This window comes from Elephantulus edwardii, unplaced genomic scaffold, assembly GCF_000299155.1.
Source record: "Elephantulus edwardii isolate Elephantulus edwardi_28Jun2011 unplaced genomic scaffold, EleEdw1.0 scaffold00005, whole genome shotgun sequence".
In the NCBI taxonomy this organism is placed as follows: domain Eukaryota; kingdom Metazoa; phylum Chordata; class Mammalia; order Macroscelidea; family Macroscelididae; genus Elephantulus; species Elephantulus edwardii.
This window is the reverse complement of record NW_006399755.1, coordinates 21023276-21041364: the sequence shown is the minus strand read 5'-3', so window position 1 is coordinate 21041364 and position 18089 is coordinate 21023276. Positions and strand designations below refer to the sequence as shown.

At 37.8% G+C, this 18089-nt stretch overlaps 1 protein-coding gene across 1 annotated transcript in view; it reads left to right on the top strand.

Moving 5' to 3' along the window:
- LOC102856906 (chromosome unknown open reading frame, human C1orf87) overlaps nucleotides 1–18089 on the top strand; it is a 150512-nt gene that overhangs the window by 80214 nt on the left and 52209 nt on the right. Inside the window, exon 7 of the mRNA XM_006879745.1 lies at nucleotides 9164–9329. Coding sequence (XP_006879807.1) covers nucleotides 9164–9329 — 166 coding nt within the window. The remainder of the gene's footprint in view (nucleotides 1–9163; nucleotides 9330–18089) is intronic.

Genomic DNA, 18089 nt, shown 5'->3' with positions numbered 1-18089 from the left:
GTGGAGGGACAGCGCAGGAGGGGAAGACCCTCTATGAGGTGGATTGATTCAGTGACTGGGGTACTCGGGATGGGTTTGTTAGGGGCAATGAGATTGGCACAGGATAGAGCACGGTTTAGGGCTGTTGTACATAGGGTCGCTATGAGTCGAAAACGACTCGACAGTACATAACAACAACAACAACATGTAAATATTAACCTATCACCCATAGCATTTTAATTCAGGATATACCTTGAATTGTTCATTCTGATGATGACTGCAACACTATTCTTCTTTAATTTATTATCCCAGCATTGTTGTTGTTATGTGCTGTCAAATTGCCTGCAACTGATAGAATCCCTATGCCAATAGTTCTGAACTTGTCCTATCCCTAGCCAGTCTCACTGTCTCTGACACACCTAACCCCAATACCCCAGATAATGTTTCAATCTATCTAATTCAGAGCCTTCCTTTCTTGTGCTCTCCCTCCACCCTTCCAAGCATGAAGCCCTTCTTCAAGAACTGGTCCCTCCTGGCAACATGCCCAAAGTATGTCAAATTCTCAGCATTGTAGTCCAAATAACTTTTTTCACTTTCAAGATCGCTATAACAAACTTTTAAATAATAAAGAGTAATATTACATAGCACTGAAGTTAATTTCTTCATTCTTAAAAAGTATCCAGGATTTCCTGGGAAAATTAACCCTGAGTCAGGTGTTGGCATTTATTCCTTTCTTCATTGTACCTTTTGATCGTGATTTTTTTATTCTCAAAATCTTTGTTGTATGCTGTTGTTGTTCTCGTTAAGTGCCGTTGAGTCGCAGGCAACTCATAGCAATCCTATGAACACAAGTCTTCGACACTTGTGTGACTTTCATCCTTGCTCCAGTTTCATAGGGTTTCCCGGGGCAAGCTATTTATAGAAGTGCATGCCAATCCTGCTTCCAACCTTGTTTTAACTGGGGAATGACACCAACATTGTCCACCATTGGTAACCATTATCTCATTTCACACGTCAGTGTAACGGTGTTCAGCTTCTCAGCTACCACAAGCTACTTCTGTATGGCAAGTGGACACACCAGGGCTATACAACCTTTGACTTTGTAGAATACCTGTTGTTTATCAGATCCACTTAACTAGACATAGTGAATTCAGTAATTGGAAGGGCCCAATCTCTCCCTCTGGAGCTTAGTTACTGTTGCTGATGTTCATTGCATCAAGCTGACCTTTCAGTGGATTTTCAGAGGCATTAAATTGCAAAAGAGGAGATCATCTTACTCCTCTCATTGCACCATCTTTCTCCCATCCAGGACGTAGAGTTCAATGAAAATGATACTGCCATGTGGACGTGCTGGTCAAATATCACTATGGAAACAATTATCCTTCTGAGAGCCATTAACTATATAACTTTTTTGATAACTATCTACCAGCTTTCATGCAGATTGTGAAGTTTTGATATTTTGAGATGATAGAATATATGGTAGAGCACATGGACACTCATTAATAGATATTGCTGTTATGAGTCTGAGACCAGATCCTTTTCTGACCTCTCAATGAGGTTAAATTTCTTTGGAATATAGTTTCATAATTTTGTGTGAGTGTTTTTCTTCAAAACCATTTAATTACTTATTTGACATTTGAGACTAAAAAATGTGTTATTCCTGGCTATTTTGTGTCTAACATAGTTCTAGAATGGTTCCTGGCACAAGGGAGATGTACAATAAATATTTGTTTAATTTAATCAGCACCTCGAGTGATCTAATAGAGCTTGCATCACTTCACTTACAGGGACATCTGAGTATCTGCTCTTTCACAACAACTAAAATGAGATTCACTTCAAGGTCATTTTGAGCTCATCAAAGAAAGTGTTGGTTTATCCAAACCAGACTGAGTTTTAAAAGTGCAGGGCTCATGGTTTTTAATGAATCAGAATCCTAATTAATTAATTAATTAGCTTTTCAAGAATACTCCCTCCACCATGTTCTGCCTAGTAAGGCCTTTAATGGGGCAGTTCTATGATGTTTAAGATATTAGCATTGGTGGCAGTGGCAGCAGAGTTAGGGATAGTTCTCATCTAAGTTGGACCATATGAAATAAATCCTTGCAGTAGGCCTTTTAAGAAATCTTACCAGCTATAGGATTCCATAAAGAATTCACTACTCAGGATATTGAAGCAGAAGTGAAACCTGATGGATCTCTACCCATAGAAACTTTTTTTTCAAGAAAATAAGAAAGAAATCTTCTAGTTCAATTGTGCAAAAGAGACATCTCATTGATAAAAGCTACATAATATGTCTTAGCAGAAAATGGAAGCAAATAAAACAACTGGGATTTCCTCTGTTGGAGTGAGAGGAAATTTCCTCTGTCCTATGAGCTGAAAATTCCGTGAACTAAGAAAAAGGGATTCTGAATCTGTGTGGCTAAAACAAAGATCAAGTTCTATTATTACCTTCACACATCAAAACTTTTGGAAAACAGGTATTATTAAATTTTTCAGAATAGTAAAGTTTGGCCAAAGTTAGAGTAAACATCACGAAACTAAAATGAAGTCTAGTCTAACTTTTAGGAACAGTTGTAAACAGCTGCTTCCACCTCACAATAACAATGTTTTACTTACAATATTTAGCATGGTACATTTTTTTCTAAGTAATGAAACAATGGAGTCTCTGTATGGTGAAAACAGTTAACACTGTCAGCTGCCAACCAAAGGGTTGGAGGTTTGAGTCCACTTGGAGAAAGTCCTGAGATCAACTTCTAAAAAATTAATTCTTGAAAACCATATAGAGTACTGTTGTATTTCACCACATGTTACATTACCTGGGAAAATTCTTAAAAAATAAAGGAAAACATCTCATTGTCATTGAGGTTGAAACTGACTGAAAGCTGACCTTCCACTGGGTTTGAAAGGCTATAAATTGAATTAAAGAGAATTGCCCATCTTTCTCCTATGGAGTCACTTTTATGATTATTAGATGCTGTGGCATTGACTATGACTTATAGCGACTATATAAAAGTAGATCTGAACCCTATCCTAGCCTGGGTCAACCTCACAATCTCTGATACACTAGAATCGATTGCTGCAATCACTGTCTCAATCCACCTGTTGATAGTCTTCCTCTCCTTTGCTGTCTCTCTACCTTTTCAAGCATTATGACTTTCTCCAATGAATAGCCTCTCCTAGCAATGTAGAGTCACTAATGTATTCAAATCCTCAAAGAGAATTGGCCTCTGGGAAATTAGTGTAAATATCTAATAACTATGGCATGAAAGTTCCCTCAAAGAAGAATTAGATACATCTAAAGATGATCAATTCCAAGTATTTCACATGGTCCTTATAAATCATAAATAAAACATACATGATCTATACTTCATGAAGCAGTCTTGTGGAAAACTCAGACTTATACCTAAGGGGAAAAAACATGCATTTGCAATTGATGGTTATTTATTTTAAAAGAGTATTATGAAAGAGTACATAAAGCAGAATATCCTGGAGCCTGATTGTCCTTCAGTGATGTTGTACTGTTGTTGTGTGCCGTCGAGTATGAGTCATAGGGGACCTTATGAACAAAAGATCTGAACCCTGTTCTCTGTCCTGACACACAAGACCTCATTGCAACAGTCACTGTGTCAATCCACCTGGTTGAGGGTCTTCCTTTTCTTCACTGACCTTTCACCCCTCCCACCATTATTTCTTCCTCCAAGGAATAGCACCTCCTACCAACATGCCCAAAGTATGTGAGGTGCGGCCTCATCATTCTTGCCTACAAAAAGCACTCCATCTGCACCCTCTCCAAGACAGATCTGTTCATTCTCTTGGCCATCTATGGGATTTTCCGTGTTCTTCTCTAATACCACAGCTCAAAAGTGTCAATTAAATTATTTTTCTGTCATCCTTAGTCATTGTCCAGCTCTCAGATGCATAGCAAGTAATTGGAAAGACCATGGTCTGAATCAGATGTATCTTGGTCCTCGAACTGACTCCTAAATAATTTGGAGAGGTCCCTAATTGCAGATTTTTCTCAGTGTAATGCATCTCCTTATTGGTACCAAGGGTGTTAATTGTGGATCCGAACAAGATAAAGCTGTTGATAGTTTTAATCTCCTGTCCAGTCATCATGACACTGCCTATTGGTCCAGCGTAGTGTCGAGAAGCCAAAAGAAAAGGAAAACATATCAAAGTGAAAGAGCTGAGCAAAATATTTCAAAAGGAGGGAAAAGCAAAGAATTATAATGGAATGTGCTGAGAGCTGGAATTGGAGAATAAAAAGGGAAGAACTTATACTGCATTTCTCAAGCTGAGAGAACTAAAAATCATATTTAAGCCTCATGTCACAATATTGAAAGATGCTATGGGAAATATATTGAATAACACGGAAATCATCAAATGAAGATGGAGGGAATACATAGAATCTCTATACCAGAAATAATTAATTGGCACTGAAAAATTTTAGAAAGTACCATAAGAACAGGAGCCAGTGGTAAAGAAGGAGGAAGTAGAAGCTACATAAAAGGCACTGAAAAGAAATAAGGCCCCAGGAATCGATGGGATATCAATTGACTTGTTTCAATTAAAAGATGCAGCTTTGGATGTGCTCACCAGTCTATGCCAGGAAATTTGGAGAACAGCTGTCTGTCCAATGGATTGGAAGAGATCTATAATTGTTCCCATTCCCACTAAAAGGGGTCCAAATGAATGTGGAAACTATCAAAGAATATCATTAATGTCACATGCAAGCAAAATACTGCTGAAGATCATTTAAAAATGGCTGGAAAAGTACATAGATAGGGAACTGCCAGTAGTTCAAGCAGGATTTATAAGAGGCCATGGCACCAGGGATATCATGACTGATGTCAGATGGATCCTGGCTGAAGGTAAGGAATACCCAAAGAATGTCTGCGCTTCATTGACTTTGCAAAGGCATTTGACTGTGTGAATCATAACAAGCTGTGGCTGACACTGAGAAGAATGGGAATCCAGAACCCTCAATTGTGCTCAGGAGGAACCTATACCTGGACCAGGAAACTGTTATGCAAACAGAGCAAGGGAATACAGCATGGTTTAAAATTGAGAAGGAAGTGTGAGGGGGTATATTCTCTCTATATATCTATTCTTTCTATATGCTCAGCAAATAATCCAAGAAGCTGGACTCTATGAAGAAGAGTGTGGCATCAGGATTGGAGGAAGACTAGTCAATAACCTGTGCAATGCAGATGATACAACTTTGCTTGCTAAAAGTGAGAAGGACTTGAAGCACTTGTTGCAGAAGATCTAGGAATGCTGCCTTTGGTATGGATTGAATCTCAATGTCAAGACAAAGATTGTTACCACAGAACTCATGTCATATTAATAGCTTGAATTAAAAAACAATGGGAGCATTTTCACCTTAATAAGCAATGCTACAAATCAGTACCTCTACTACAGAGCCAGTTGTTAAAGATTTGCATAAATGCTACTAAAAAGATGCTGAAGTATGGAAATCGGGTGATGTCACAGAAGGTCCCTCTTAGGAAGCGGCCAATTAAGCTGGCACAGTACAAATCAGAAAAAGTTCCCAGAAAAGGCATTTCAATGAGATCTGAAAGGACAAATGCATATTAATGTTGTTGTTGTTGTTATATGCCATCGTGTTGCCTGTAACTCATAGCGACTTTATGTAAAATAGCCCTAAACCTTACCCTATCCTGTGCCAATCTTGTCTCTGATGCACCTACCCCCATCACATAGAGGGTCTTCCTCTCCTTCACTGTCCCTCCACCATACCAAGGATGACATCCTTCTCTAAGGGCTTGTCCCTCTTTGCAACATGTCCAAAATATGTCAGACGAAGCTTCAGAATCCTTGCCTTCAAGGAGCAACCTGGTTTAACCCTATTTAGGATGAACTTGGTCATTCTCTTAGCAGTTCATGGTATATTCAATACTCTTCTCCAACACCACAATTCAAAGACATCAATTCTCCTTCTATAATCCTTAGTCATTGTCCAGCTCTATGATATATAGCAAGTGATTGAAAAGACCATGTGCTGTATCAGGTGCACCTTAGTCTCCAGACTGACATCTTTGATCTTCAGTACTCTGGAGAGGTCTCTTGACAGCAGACTTTCCCAATGCAATTCATCTTTTAATTTCCTGGCTGCTGGTAGTATCAAGGGTATTGATTGTGGAGCTAAGTAAACTAGTAAACAAGCTGTTAACAATCTCGGTCTCTTCACCATTCATCACAATACCGCCAATTCAACCAGTGGTGAGAATTTTTGTTTTCTTGATATTAAGCTTCAATCCATATTGAAGGCTGTAGTCCATGATCTTCCGCAGCAAGAACTTTGTGTCCTCCCCAGTTTCAGCAAGCAGGGTTGTGTCATCTACATAACGCAGATTGTTGATGAGTTTTCCTCCAATCCAGATGTGACATTTCTCCTCATAGAGCCCAGCCTCCCAGATAATCTGTTTTGCATATAGGTTGAAAAGGTATGGAGATAGGACACAGTCCTGGTGAACGCTCTTCCCAATTTTGAACCATTCTGTGTTTCCTTGTTCTTTTCTAAGAACTGTCTCCAAATATAAGCAAGTTCAAGCTGAAGCTATGGAAAATTAAATCAAATCCACCGGAATTAAAATATGACCTTGAATCTATACCACCTGAATTTCAAACCCATCTCAGGAACAGGTCTGATGTCTTAATCACTAATGAGCAAAGACCAGGTGAGTTGTGGGAGGATTTCAAGAATATCATCCAGGAAGAACGCAAAAGGTCATTACAAAGATAGAAGAGGAAGAAAAGACCAAAATGGATGTCAGAAGAGACTCTGAGTATTGCACTAGAAGGCTGAGAAGAGAAAGCAAAGGGAAGAAATTAAGATCTTAAGAAGCTTAACAGAAGATTTCAAATGGCAACGCAGGATAACAACATGAAGTATTATAATGAAATGTGCAAAGAGCTGGAGTTAGAAAATCAAAGAGGCCAAACTCGCTGAGCATTGCATAAGCTGAAAGAACTGAAGAACAAATTCAAGCCTTGAGTTGTAATGCTTAAGGATGCTTTGGACAGAACATTAATTGATCAAGGAAGAATTAAAAGAAGATGGAAAGAGACTACAGACTCATTGTACCAAAAGGAATTGGTTAACACAGAAGAATTTAATGAAACAACATATGAAGAAGAGCTTATGGTGATGAAGGAAGAAGTTCAAGCTGCTCTGGAAGAATTGGCCAAAAAAAAAAAAGGCCCCAGGAATTGGCATTAGTCCAATTGAAATATTTCAACAAACAAATGTTGCCCCCTAGATGTGCTCATCAAGTTGTGTCAAGAAATCTGGAGGACAATCACTTGGCCAACTGACTGGAAGAGATCTATATTTGTTCCCATTCCAAAGAAAGATCATCCAACAGAGTGTAGAAATTATCAAACAGTATCATTAATATCACAAGCAAGCAAGGTTCTGCTGAAGATTATCCAAACCTATGAGAATAGCACATCAACAGAGAACTGGCAAAAGTACAGGCTGGGCTTATAAGGAGTAGTGATACTAGGGATATTGTAGCTAAAGTTAGATGGATCTTGGCTAAAAGCAGGAAGTACCAGAGCAATGTCTATCTGTGTTTCATTGACTATGCAAAGGTGTTTGTCTGTGTGGACCACAAACTGTGGCTGACTCTGAGAAGAATGGGAATCCCAGAATACTTGATCAAATATTAATGTTAAAGAAGCAAAATATCTCAAGTTGGTAAAATAAATAATTACAACACTCACAATTCTATTGTTTTTCATTTGTTATTTAAAGTGCATTTATATATGAAGAATCTTGCCAAGTACGTCTATTTGCAATGATAGATGGCAGGTAAATAATTATCGTATGCCATCCAGTCGGAACTGAGCCATAGCTGATCCTCCAGTAGGATTTCAGAAGTTAATCTCATGGAGCTGCTGTTAGAATGCAGTTGGATTTGAACCATGTGCCTTCAGGATTGCATCGAAGCTGCTGCTTTTTTTTTTTATTTTTAAATTTTATTAGTTTCAATGAACATTCACAGGGATTCTGGGCTTTCACTCCTTCATTGCCGCACCATTCTCTCCACCCTCCTCCCCAGTTTGTTCTTCTTCCCTGCCATCCGAATGTCTGTTTTAATTGTCCAATTGCCACAGTGCTTGTCAAAGTCAGTTCTGATTAATCTCCTTTGTCGGTGTGTCCTTTGCCATTCCCTATCACTCCTCCCTGAGAGAGACTTCACCCTGATTCATAAGGAAAAGAGGATGGCGTATTCTCTTAGCTACTTCCTGCTGAAAAGGGACGCTGTGGGTTTCAGGGTGAAGATCTTCTCTCACTACTCTAAAGGGCCCCTTTGGCAGTAGGAAACACATAGACTATTATGGAGATTGATTTTGGAATTTAGATGCACTCTTATTGATTGTGCTTGGCCGTACATGTTCATATCCTTGAAGAATCCTTTCTTTTACTTTTCCATAATTTTTGACTCATGTACTTATAACTTGTTAGTCAAATTTGTGTCTTCTAGGTTGCAACACCCCCATGATACATCTTCGAAGCTGCTGCTTTTTTAAAAAAAAAAATTTATTCTTTTTTTGTATGTGAACCATCAAATTGGATCTGACTGGTACAGGAGGAGATTGCCCTTCCTTCTCCAGCAGAGCATCTGGTGGATTCGAACCACGTAGTTCTGGGATTGCAGTGCAGCTTCTTGCCATTAGGCCAGGAGAGCTCCCTGCATCGCTGTTTCTTACCACTAGGCCATCAGTACTCCCGGGTAAATCATTACTCCTAAAACACATTTGTATTTCCCAGATATAATGAGCAGGATGTTTATCAACTTCAAAATACCTACCAATATAACTAAAATATCTCACCACTATTTCCCTTTCTTCTAATTTTAAAGAAATGCCCTAAATACTTGATAGGTCTGACAAGGTCTTTGCTTCTTAGTAATGGATGCAGACTGCAAATTTTAATTGTTACAAGGAATTATCTGGTCTTAAGAAAAATAAAATCAAGCATGTATAACATACTACTATAATGATTTCTAATTATTCCCTCCACTTGAAAAACAGGAGCTTAGGTGGGGTGTCATGTTACAGAGTGCATATATAGGGGAAAGACATAAAATAAAGGCGAATAGTTGCTTTGTGTGAAATATATATTCAGAATCTTTCTCATCCCTTATCCATCCAGCTCTTCTCCTCAAGACCCTGATTCACAGTCGGTAGTGAACAAAAGCTTGTTAGAGATTTTGAAGATGGCACTAAGGACAAACAATGGCAAACTCAACATAGACAGTCTCAATTTGAGTTTTCGAAAGGAAGATCGCTCCTTCTCAGGGTCCCTCCCTGCACCCAAGGTAACCAAAATCAGATTTGTTAAACTCTATATTTATTGTCATAGCAGTTAAAGAATTTAGCTACTAACCAAAACACTGATGGTTCAAACCTACCAACTATTGCATAGGAAAAAGAGGAGGTATTCTGCCACTACAAAGATTCAGAGTCTCTGAAACTCTATGGGGCAGTTGGCTGTACTCTGTCTCACAGCTTCATTGTGAGTTGGAATCAACTTAATGGTTTAAAAATATACTCCAGGATTTTGAGTCCACAGAGAGAAGACATTGTTGTTATCTACATTCAGCTTGGGGATTACCAAATTGTTTTCTACGTCCTAGAGAAATAAAACCAAGTTTTAAAAAAATTATGAAAGGTACATGAATTGGTCCAAGAATCATTTATATTGAACTGCTTTTTATCTTTATAACTGAGAATATGACAGTACCTTAATAATATTTCACAAAGAAAAATAAATATTTTTCAAGGCTAAATATTAATTTCTCAAACATATCCCAATCTTAAAGTTACTTAAAGATATAGATGAAATATTTGACTCAGCAGCACCTAATAACAACATTATCACAATTCCACTAACCTGACCTCACCAACATCTGTGTTTATTGGATTCTTCCAATAAGTAAAGCAATGTGCTGAACACTTAAATTACTTCACTTAATTCTTGTAAAATTAACACTTAGAAAATGCTACAAAATATAGGTAGTGTTACTATCCCATTTAACCACAACAGAGTGTCTCAGAGAAGTCAAATTAAATCACCAAAAGACCACAACTGTTAGATGGCAAAAGCAGGATTCAAAATAAAAATGTACTGGAAATTGGGAGACAGATGGGAACTCTGCTTATAAAGAAGATACCTGGAAGATTCCAGCCAGTCTCACATATAAGAATCCAAATTCTGGATTTAAAAGGAATGAAAAGGGGAAGATGCAAGAACAGGATACATTGAAAGTGGGCTTTTATTTTAGGGTAAAATCAACTTTCTTAATATTTTCTTGTATAAGGCCAGTATAGCTCATGTTAGATGGAGAGAGAGGGAGGGAATTGTGTATGTATTACACAGGCAAACACAAGACAGATGGAACATTACAGGAAAGCCATTTATTATAAGTGGTTTTTACTATGGCAATGAGAAGATCGGTCAAAACAGACCAAGAAGTAGCAGTCCTTTGTTAGATCAGAAACAGCAATAATTGTGACACTTGAATACTCTCAGATGATACTCATATAATGCTATATAAATTACTTGAATATTAAGACAATTTTACTAAACCTCACTGAATCTCTGATTTTTAATCTGAAAGCAATGAGTTTCAGATATATTTTATCATCATAGGTATAAGTAATTTTGTGAAAACACCGTCTGATAGATAGGATACTTAATAAATACTATGTTGTTTTCTTTACTTAAAAAAAATCAGTCTTTGAGAAGATTATTACTTCAAAATGACCAAAGAAAGATTTTCCCAGAGTGACATAATGGTCGTGCCAATACTGACTGTCTGAACAGGTCTTAAAGCCTCTTCTCCCAACAGCTGGCTCTGAAAGCTTAACTTTGTGGTTCATATCCAAGAAAATGGCACGTATTTTCCTTGAAACTGGCCTGTCTTTTGTGAGCCATCTGGCATCTCTTCAGACATCTGGAACTCTCTCAAAGTATATTACAGTTCTGGGAGGCATGTAAAATAGAATTCTGATCCCCAGAACATGAAATAAATTGAGACCTAGGGGACATTGGATAGAGAAACAGCAGCAGTCACACCCCAACTTCTTTGCTACTGGATGGATACAGGACTTCAGAATCAACTAGGAATAAGCTACATCCGAGCTTGAAGGGTTCTTCATTTTGGCCTGCATTCTTAATTTCTCTGAGACTGGAGAAAAGGAAAAGTGGGCACAAAACATAAACTTTATGAAAAGCAAACACACTTTTCAACTAACGAAAAAAATACATCCAAATAGTCACCATTTCAGGAGGTTACAGATTATTTATACATTTCTAGATAAATAAATATAATCTTAAAGGCTAATTTATAGGCCTTATCATCAAATTCAATGAATTTTGATCATACACAAAGAACAGTATAGAAACATATCAAATACATGTCATCATTCATCTTGTGGACTCATCCTGTTCTGAATCGCATGTTTGTGGTGTGGTGATAACTTCTTGTAGGGCTGCTGAGGCAAAAATAGAGTCACAAACATCTGTAAACTATTCTATCCATTATCAAAGACAAGTATAAATTCAACAGGTCTCTAGAACCTAAGAAGTTTCTAAGCATGCAAGCTCAGTATAGTCCTTTCATGGATAGTGTTTGAGTTAGTGAGTCAACCTCTTGAATTTATCAGTTGTGTCCTGAGTGTTGGTGTCATCGAGTGCAGATAACTCAACATAAGCCTCCCCTACACCAGATCATCTTTGGAGGCAAGGATGACAAAGCTTTACTTCACATACTTTGGGTGTGTTGCTTAGAGAGATTATTTCTTAGAGAGGGAATTCATGTTAGGAAAGGAGGAGGGTCAGTGAACAAGAGGAAGACAACCAGATGAATTGACACAGACTGCAGCAACAAGCTCAAATGTGAGGATGGCACAGGATAGCACAAGGTTCAGATCTGTTGTTCATAGGGTCTCTATAAGTCGTACTTGACTCAACAGCACCTAACAACAACGTACCAAACTAGAAGGAATGCATATTAAAAATTTTAATAATGATGAATATATAAGTTGCTTAAACATAATGTTTATTAAATTATATGAACATATTGTTGCTGTATGTCATTGAATCAGAAGTAACCCATAGCTGACCCTCTCACAAGTTTTCAAAGGCTGTAATCTCCTGGAAGATTATCCATCCTTCTCCTGCCAAGCAGCTGGTGGATTTGAACCTTATGCCTTTGGGATCGCAGCACAGATTCTTACTACTAGGCCATCAAAGCTCTTTCATTAGTAATTGAAAAAAGAGCTTCGGGTTTTCTCTCCTTTTTCCTCGGATTACTATTTAGTCCTCAAAAGTTATTGATGTAGGTTCACTGACACTAACTACCAAATATTGTAGCTAAAATATCAAAAAGTTTGACAAAATTTGGAACCATGAAATAACTGGCAGCAATGAAAACAATTGAACAAGCATATAGCACAGGCAGAAGAAATCTTGATTTAGAGCATTGTTGTTATCTGATACAATGATAATTACAAATTTGTAATTATAACTCAGAGCAGAAGGAATCAAGTGATTAAAAAGTAAATTATTGTTTTAGTCTTGTAGGTAAGTTGAAATCTATAACTGGACCAGGAGGCAGTCATCAGAACACAGCAAGGAAACACTACATGGTTCAAAATTGGGAAGGGTGTGCATCAAGGATGTGTCCTATCTCCATATCTTTTCAATCTATATGCAGAACAGAATATCTGAGAGGCTAGTCTCTATGAGGACAAGTGTGGCATCAGGATTGGAGGTACACTCATCAACAATCTGCATCATGCAGATGAAACAACCCTGCTTGCTGAAACTGAGGAGGACTTGAAGTGCTTGCCACAGAAGGTCAAGGACTGCAGCCTTCAATATGGATTGAAGCTCAACATCAAGAAAAAAAAATTCTCACCACTGGGTCGATTGGTAGCATCATGATAGGCGATGAAGAAATTGAGGTTGTTCACAGCTTCAGTTTGCTTTCCTCTACAATCAACACTCTTGGTACCAGCAGCCAGGAAATTAAAATCAGTAGCATATTTTTCATAAAAATAATAATTTCTGCTGCAACACTACATGAAAATGTAGGTGGCCATATTTGTGCCATTCCTTCAGGTGGTATCACACAATAAGGGTGATATTTGCATATAACTAGAGAAAGTCATATTATTGACAGGCCAGTGTGTGTGGCCGTGAAGCTCATACTAGCCCATAACCTCAGTAGTTTTGGGCAAAACTAAATTCATAACTATGACTTACCTACTAAACCAGGATTTTAAGACATTCTGTAGTTTAGTAGGTTTCTGATACTTAGCTGTTTCTGTTATGTGTATCTTATTCTTGAGATAGTTCCTAATATTTGAAATGGTTTCTAAAGAAAATTGCTGTATTTAACACAAACAACTAACGTTCATATGAGATGTGAGGTGATGTCAAAGACATAATTCTTGAACAAACAAGTTATCTTTAGAAAGAAAAGACAGAAATGGATGTCAGAAGAGACTCTCTAACTTGGTCAGAACATAGAGACGTGAAAGTGAAAAGAAGGAAAAAATGAAGTAGGAAAGCAGAAGATTTCAAAGGGTAGCTCAAGAAGAAAAGGCAAATATTCTGATGAAACATGCAAAGTTAGAAAATCAAGAGAGAAAGACATTCTTAGCATATCTCAGCTGAAAGAACTGGAATGAGTTTGGGGGGAATTCAAGCTTCCAAACAAGATCTTATTTGCAAGTAGAGGGATTAGGATTTTAAGGAGCAGTGGTACAATTTCATCAGTAACGATAAAGGCAATTTAAGTCAAGTGATATGGTACAATCATTTTGTCATTGTTGCAAAGTCATATTGCCAATATTGCAAATTAGTCAACTATGTCTCATAGAGACCCTAAGAACAACAGAGCAAAACCTTGCTATATCTTGTACCCTTTTCACAATCTCCACCATGTTCAAGCCGATTGTTGTAGTTACTGTGTCAATCCATTAAGAAGGTATTCCTCTTCCACTGACCCTCTACTTTCCACGCACAAAGTCCTCCTCCACAGGTTAGTCCCTTCTGATATGCCCAAAGTATGGGAGACCAAGTTTAACCATTATTGCCTTTAAGGAACATCCTAGTTGCACTTTCTCTAAGACAGATTTGTTGTTTTTTTGAAAGTTCCCACTATGTTCAGTATGCCCTGCTAACACCATAGTTCAAAGGCTTCAATTCTTCATTTGATATTCCTTTTCCTTGTCCAACTTTTACATGCATACAAAAGTTGGATTGTAATGAGTAACATGCACATTGGCATCCTTACTCTTTAGCAATGCGGAAAGATACTTAGCAGCAGATTTTCCCCATACAGCCTGTCTTTTGATTTCATGACTTCTGATAGCATGGGTGTTGATTATAGAATCAAATAAAAGATATGCCTTTTATAGGAAAGAAATTCGTACAGTGTCTGTTCACGACTCTTTGAAGGAGGATTTTAGATAAATTATTTACTATGTCCCATTTCTGTCCAGTTTCTAATGATTCATACTGACTTTATGGGACAGAATATAATGGCACCATAGGATTTCCAAGGCACAGCCTTGCAGAAGCAGACTATAGAACAGCTGATGAATTATTGACCCCTGACCATCTGGTCTAGTGCCACCAGATTTTATTCTGAGGTACATAGGTTCCGTTTGAGTTATAACTGACTTGGCAACACCTAGCAATAACAAGTATTTGTTTCATATGTTATTTTGTAAATAAAAATGCCATTTACCTTTTTTTCTTTAGAACAAACATCTCTTTACTGGACAGAAGGAATTACACATGACTTTTTTTCATAATTATGAATATTCATATTCAAAAATTTAATAATCAAACTAATTATAATCGCTAGACTTTTTCTTATACATGTTTTTATTTCATCTTCTATAGCTGTCAACAGTCATTTCTTCTCAGCCATCAATCAATCTGTTTCTAGGAACCTTGATGTACTACTTCTAAACTGCTGCTCATTTTAGCCTAGAGCAAAATTCAGTGTTGTCAGAAGAAGTAAGCTGTTTTTAGAATAATCTCTTAATATTGTTATTTAAAAATGCATCAGTATGTTCTAATTATGAGGACAAATCAATTCTTACTTATGTAGTAAAATGGCGTAGTCTGACCAATGTCTCTCTCTCTCACTTTATTTTTTGCCAACATCCTGAAAAGTATGTATACTCTTCAGCGAAGCCAATTAATTCATTCACTCATCTCTTCATTCACCCACGTATTTACTTTTTTAACAGTTTTTGATCTGTTATATTTTAGCACCTTGCTGACAATAGTAAAATGAATGAAACCCAATCCTAGTCCTCAGTAAGTCACTGTCTTCTAGAGAAGCTCAATAAGTAAACAGATAATGTCCACCCAGTTTGATAGATGTCTAAAACTGCAGTAGAATATATAATGCAAAAAACATGCAATTTCTAAGAACTAGTGTATGCTTTCACACTCATTATTTGCATTTGTTTTTCCTCTGCTTGAAATTCTCCTACTCCAATAGTTTTCTGGAAAACATTTCTTCTTCATCTTTTTTGGTTCAAAGTAAACAATTTTTCCCTCCCCTCTTTTTTTTTTTTTTTTTACACTCCTGATTTACAAAATCTAGTAAGCAAAATACACAGGATTACAGGATTCAAACACAAATCCATTTTCTTCCCACTACCAGGATAAATGAAGATGGAACTGGCATAACAGCCCATGAAAACAATTTTCTTTGATGTTGTTGTTGTTGTTATGTGCCATCGAGTCGCCTGCGACTCATAGCGACCCTATGTACAACAGCCCTAAACTCCGCTCTGTCCTGTGCCAATCGCATTGTCTCTGACACTCCCATCCCAATTATCCCAGTCACTGAACCAATCCACCTCATAGAGGGCCTTCCTCTCCTACGTTGTCCCTCCACCCTCCCAAGCATGATGTCCCTCTCTAAGGAACGGTCTCTCCTCACTACATGTCCAAAGTATGTTAGACGGAGCCTCAGAATCCTTTTCTTTGATAATAACTGTTAATTAGTCCAGTCGATAGTGCTAATATACCTCAAAAACCTCAGTCTTCATAGTCCTGAGACCTGAAAAACAAGATGGTACCAAAAGCCTTCTACTTAAAAGATAACAATAAGAGGATCCTGTACAGATGGGTAGAACAATGTGAAACAAAACATATTTTTTTAAATGGCCAAAGTAATTGATAACAAACTCTGGGTCCTTTGGAAGCTAACCCAAATATGGCTACTATTGGTAGTTCAAATTAATCAGTCACTCTATAGGAGAAAGATGAATGTCAGTCTCCTCCCACGCAATTTCCAGATGCTGAAAATCCACTGGAGGTACAGCTGAGTTGGTTTCAATTCAACAGCAATGAATGAGTGATTTGTCTGATAAAGAGATTAGTGAAACCTCCAAGACCATGCCTATGAATCACCACTTGAGCCTGAAAATTGACTCACCCTTGTAGCTAAACTTTTAGTGAAACAATATACAGGCGAAAACCCTATGTACAATAGACTACTTTTAGAGCAGACTACTAGACATGGCAACTGGGACTGAGCCTTCAAATATGGAAAGACAAAGGAGGAGGAGAAGTTATAAGCAGATGCTAGTGATTGAAATGTCGATTTTGATCAGCATGAAGGTAGGAAAATTGGATGTTGTTAAGAAATAAATGAAATGCATTAATATTGTCATACTAGGTATTGGTGAAATGAGATGGACTGGCATGGAGCATTTTGAATCAGATAATCATATGATCTACTATGCCAGAGAGGAAAATGTAAAAAAAAAAAACAAAACAGGGTTGCTTTAATAGTTTAAAAACTAATATATCCATCTTGAAATACAATTTTCTGAGTGATAGGATAATATTCATGTTGTTATTGTTGTTATGTGCCATCGAATCACTTGCGACTCATAGCAACCCTATGTATAAGAGCCTTAAACACCGTTCTATCTTGTGCCAACCTCACTGTCTCAGACACACTCATTCCCACCACCCCAATCACAGAATTGATCCATCTCATTGAGAGTCTTCCTCTTCTGCACCGTCCCTCCACTCTCCCAAACATGTTGTCCCACTCCAAGTAACAGTCCCTCCTTGCAACATGCCCAAATATGTCAGACGAAGTTTCAGAATCCTTGTCTCCAAGGAGCATTCTGGCTTCATCCTCTCCAGCATAACCTGTTTATTCTCCTAGCAGTCCATGGTATATTTAACACTCTTCTCCAGCACCACAGCTCAAAGGCATAAATTCTCTTTCTAGTATCCCTACTCATGGTCCAACTCTCTGATGCATAACAAGTAATTGCAAAGACTATGGCCTGGATCAGGCACACCTTAGTCTCCAGCCTGACGTCGTTGCTCTTCAATACTCTTGAGAGGTCCCTCATAGCCGACTTTCCCAATGCAATCTGTCTCCTGATTTCCTGGCTGCTGTAACCAAGAGCGCTGACTGTGGAACCAATTAAAACTGTTAACTGTCTCAATCTCTTCACCATCCATACTGGTGCTGCCAATTGACCCAGTGGTGAGAATCTTTGTTTTCTTTATGTTGAGCTTCAGTCCATATTGCAGTGCTTGATTTTCTGCAGCAAGTGCATCAGGTCCTCCTCAGTTTCAGCAAGCAGGGTTGTGTCATCCGTATAACATAGGTTGTTGATGATTCTTCCACCAAAACACATACAAAGAAGTCCAGTCAATACCACTATCATTCAAATACATGCCAGAGCCAAAGAGAAGGAAATAGATGATTTCTACCAACTTTTGCAGTCAGAAATCAATCACACATGCAATCAAGATGCATTAATAATAATGGGTGACTGGAATGAAAAAAATAGGAATAAGGAATAAAGATCAGTAGTTGGAAAATATGTATTTGGTGACAGAAATTAAGCTAGATATAGAATAGAATTCTATTTAGGGATTTATTTATTGCAAATACCTTTTTTTAATTGGGAAAACATATTGGGGGTACAAGGAGGTGAGGGTTGGGGGCAGAAGGGTGAGGATGGGCCAGGATGCAGTTGCAGAGCTGCACAGTTTGGTTGGTGGGGAG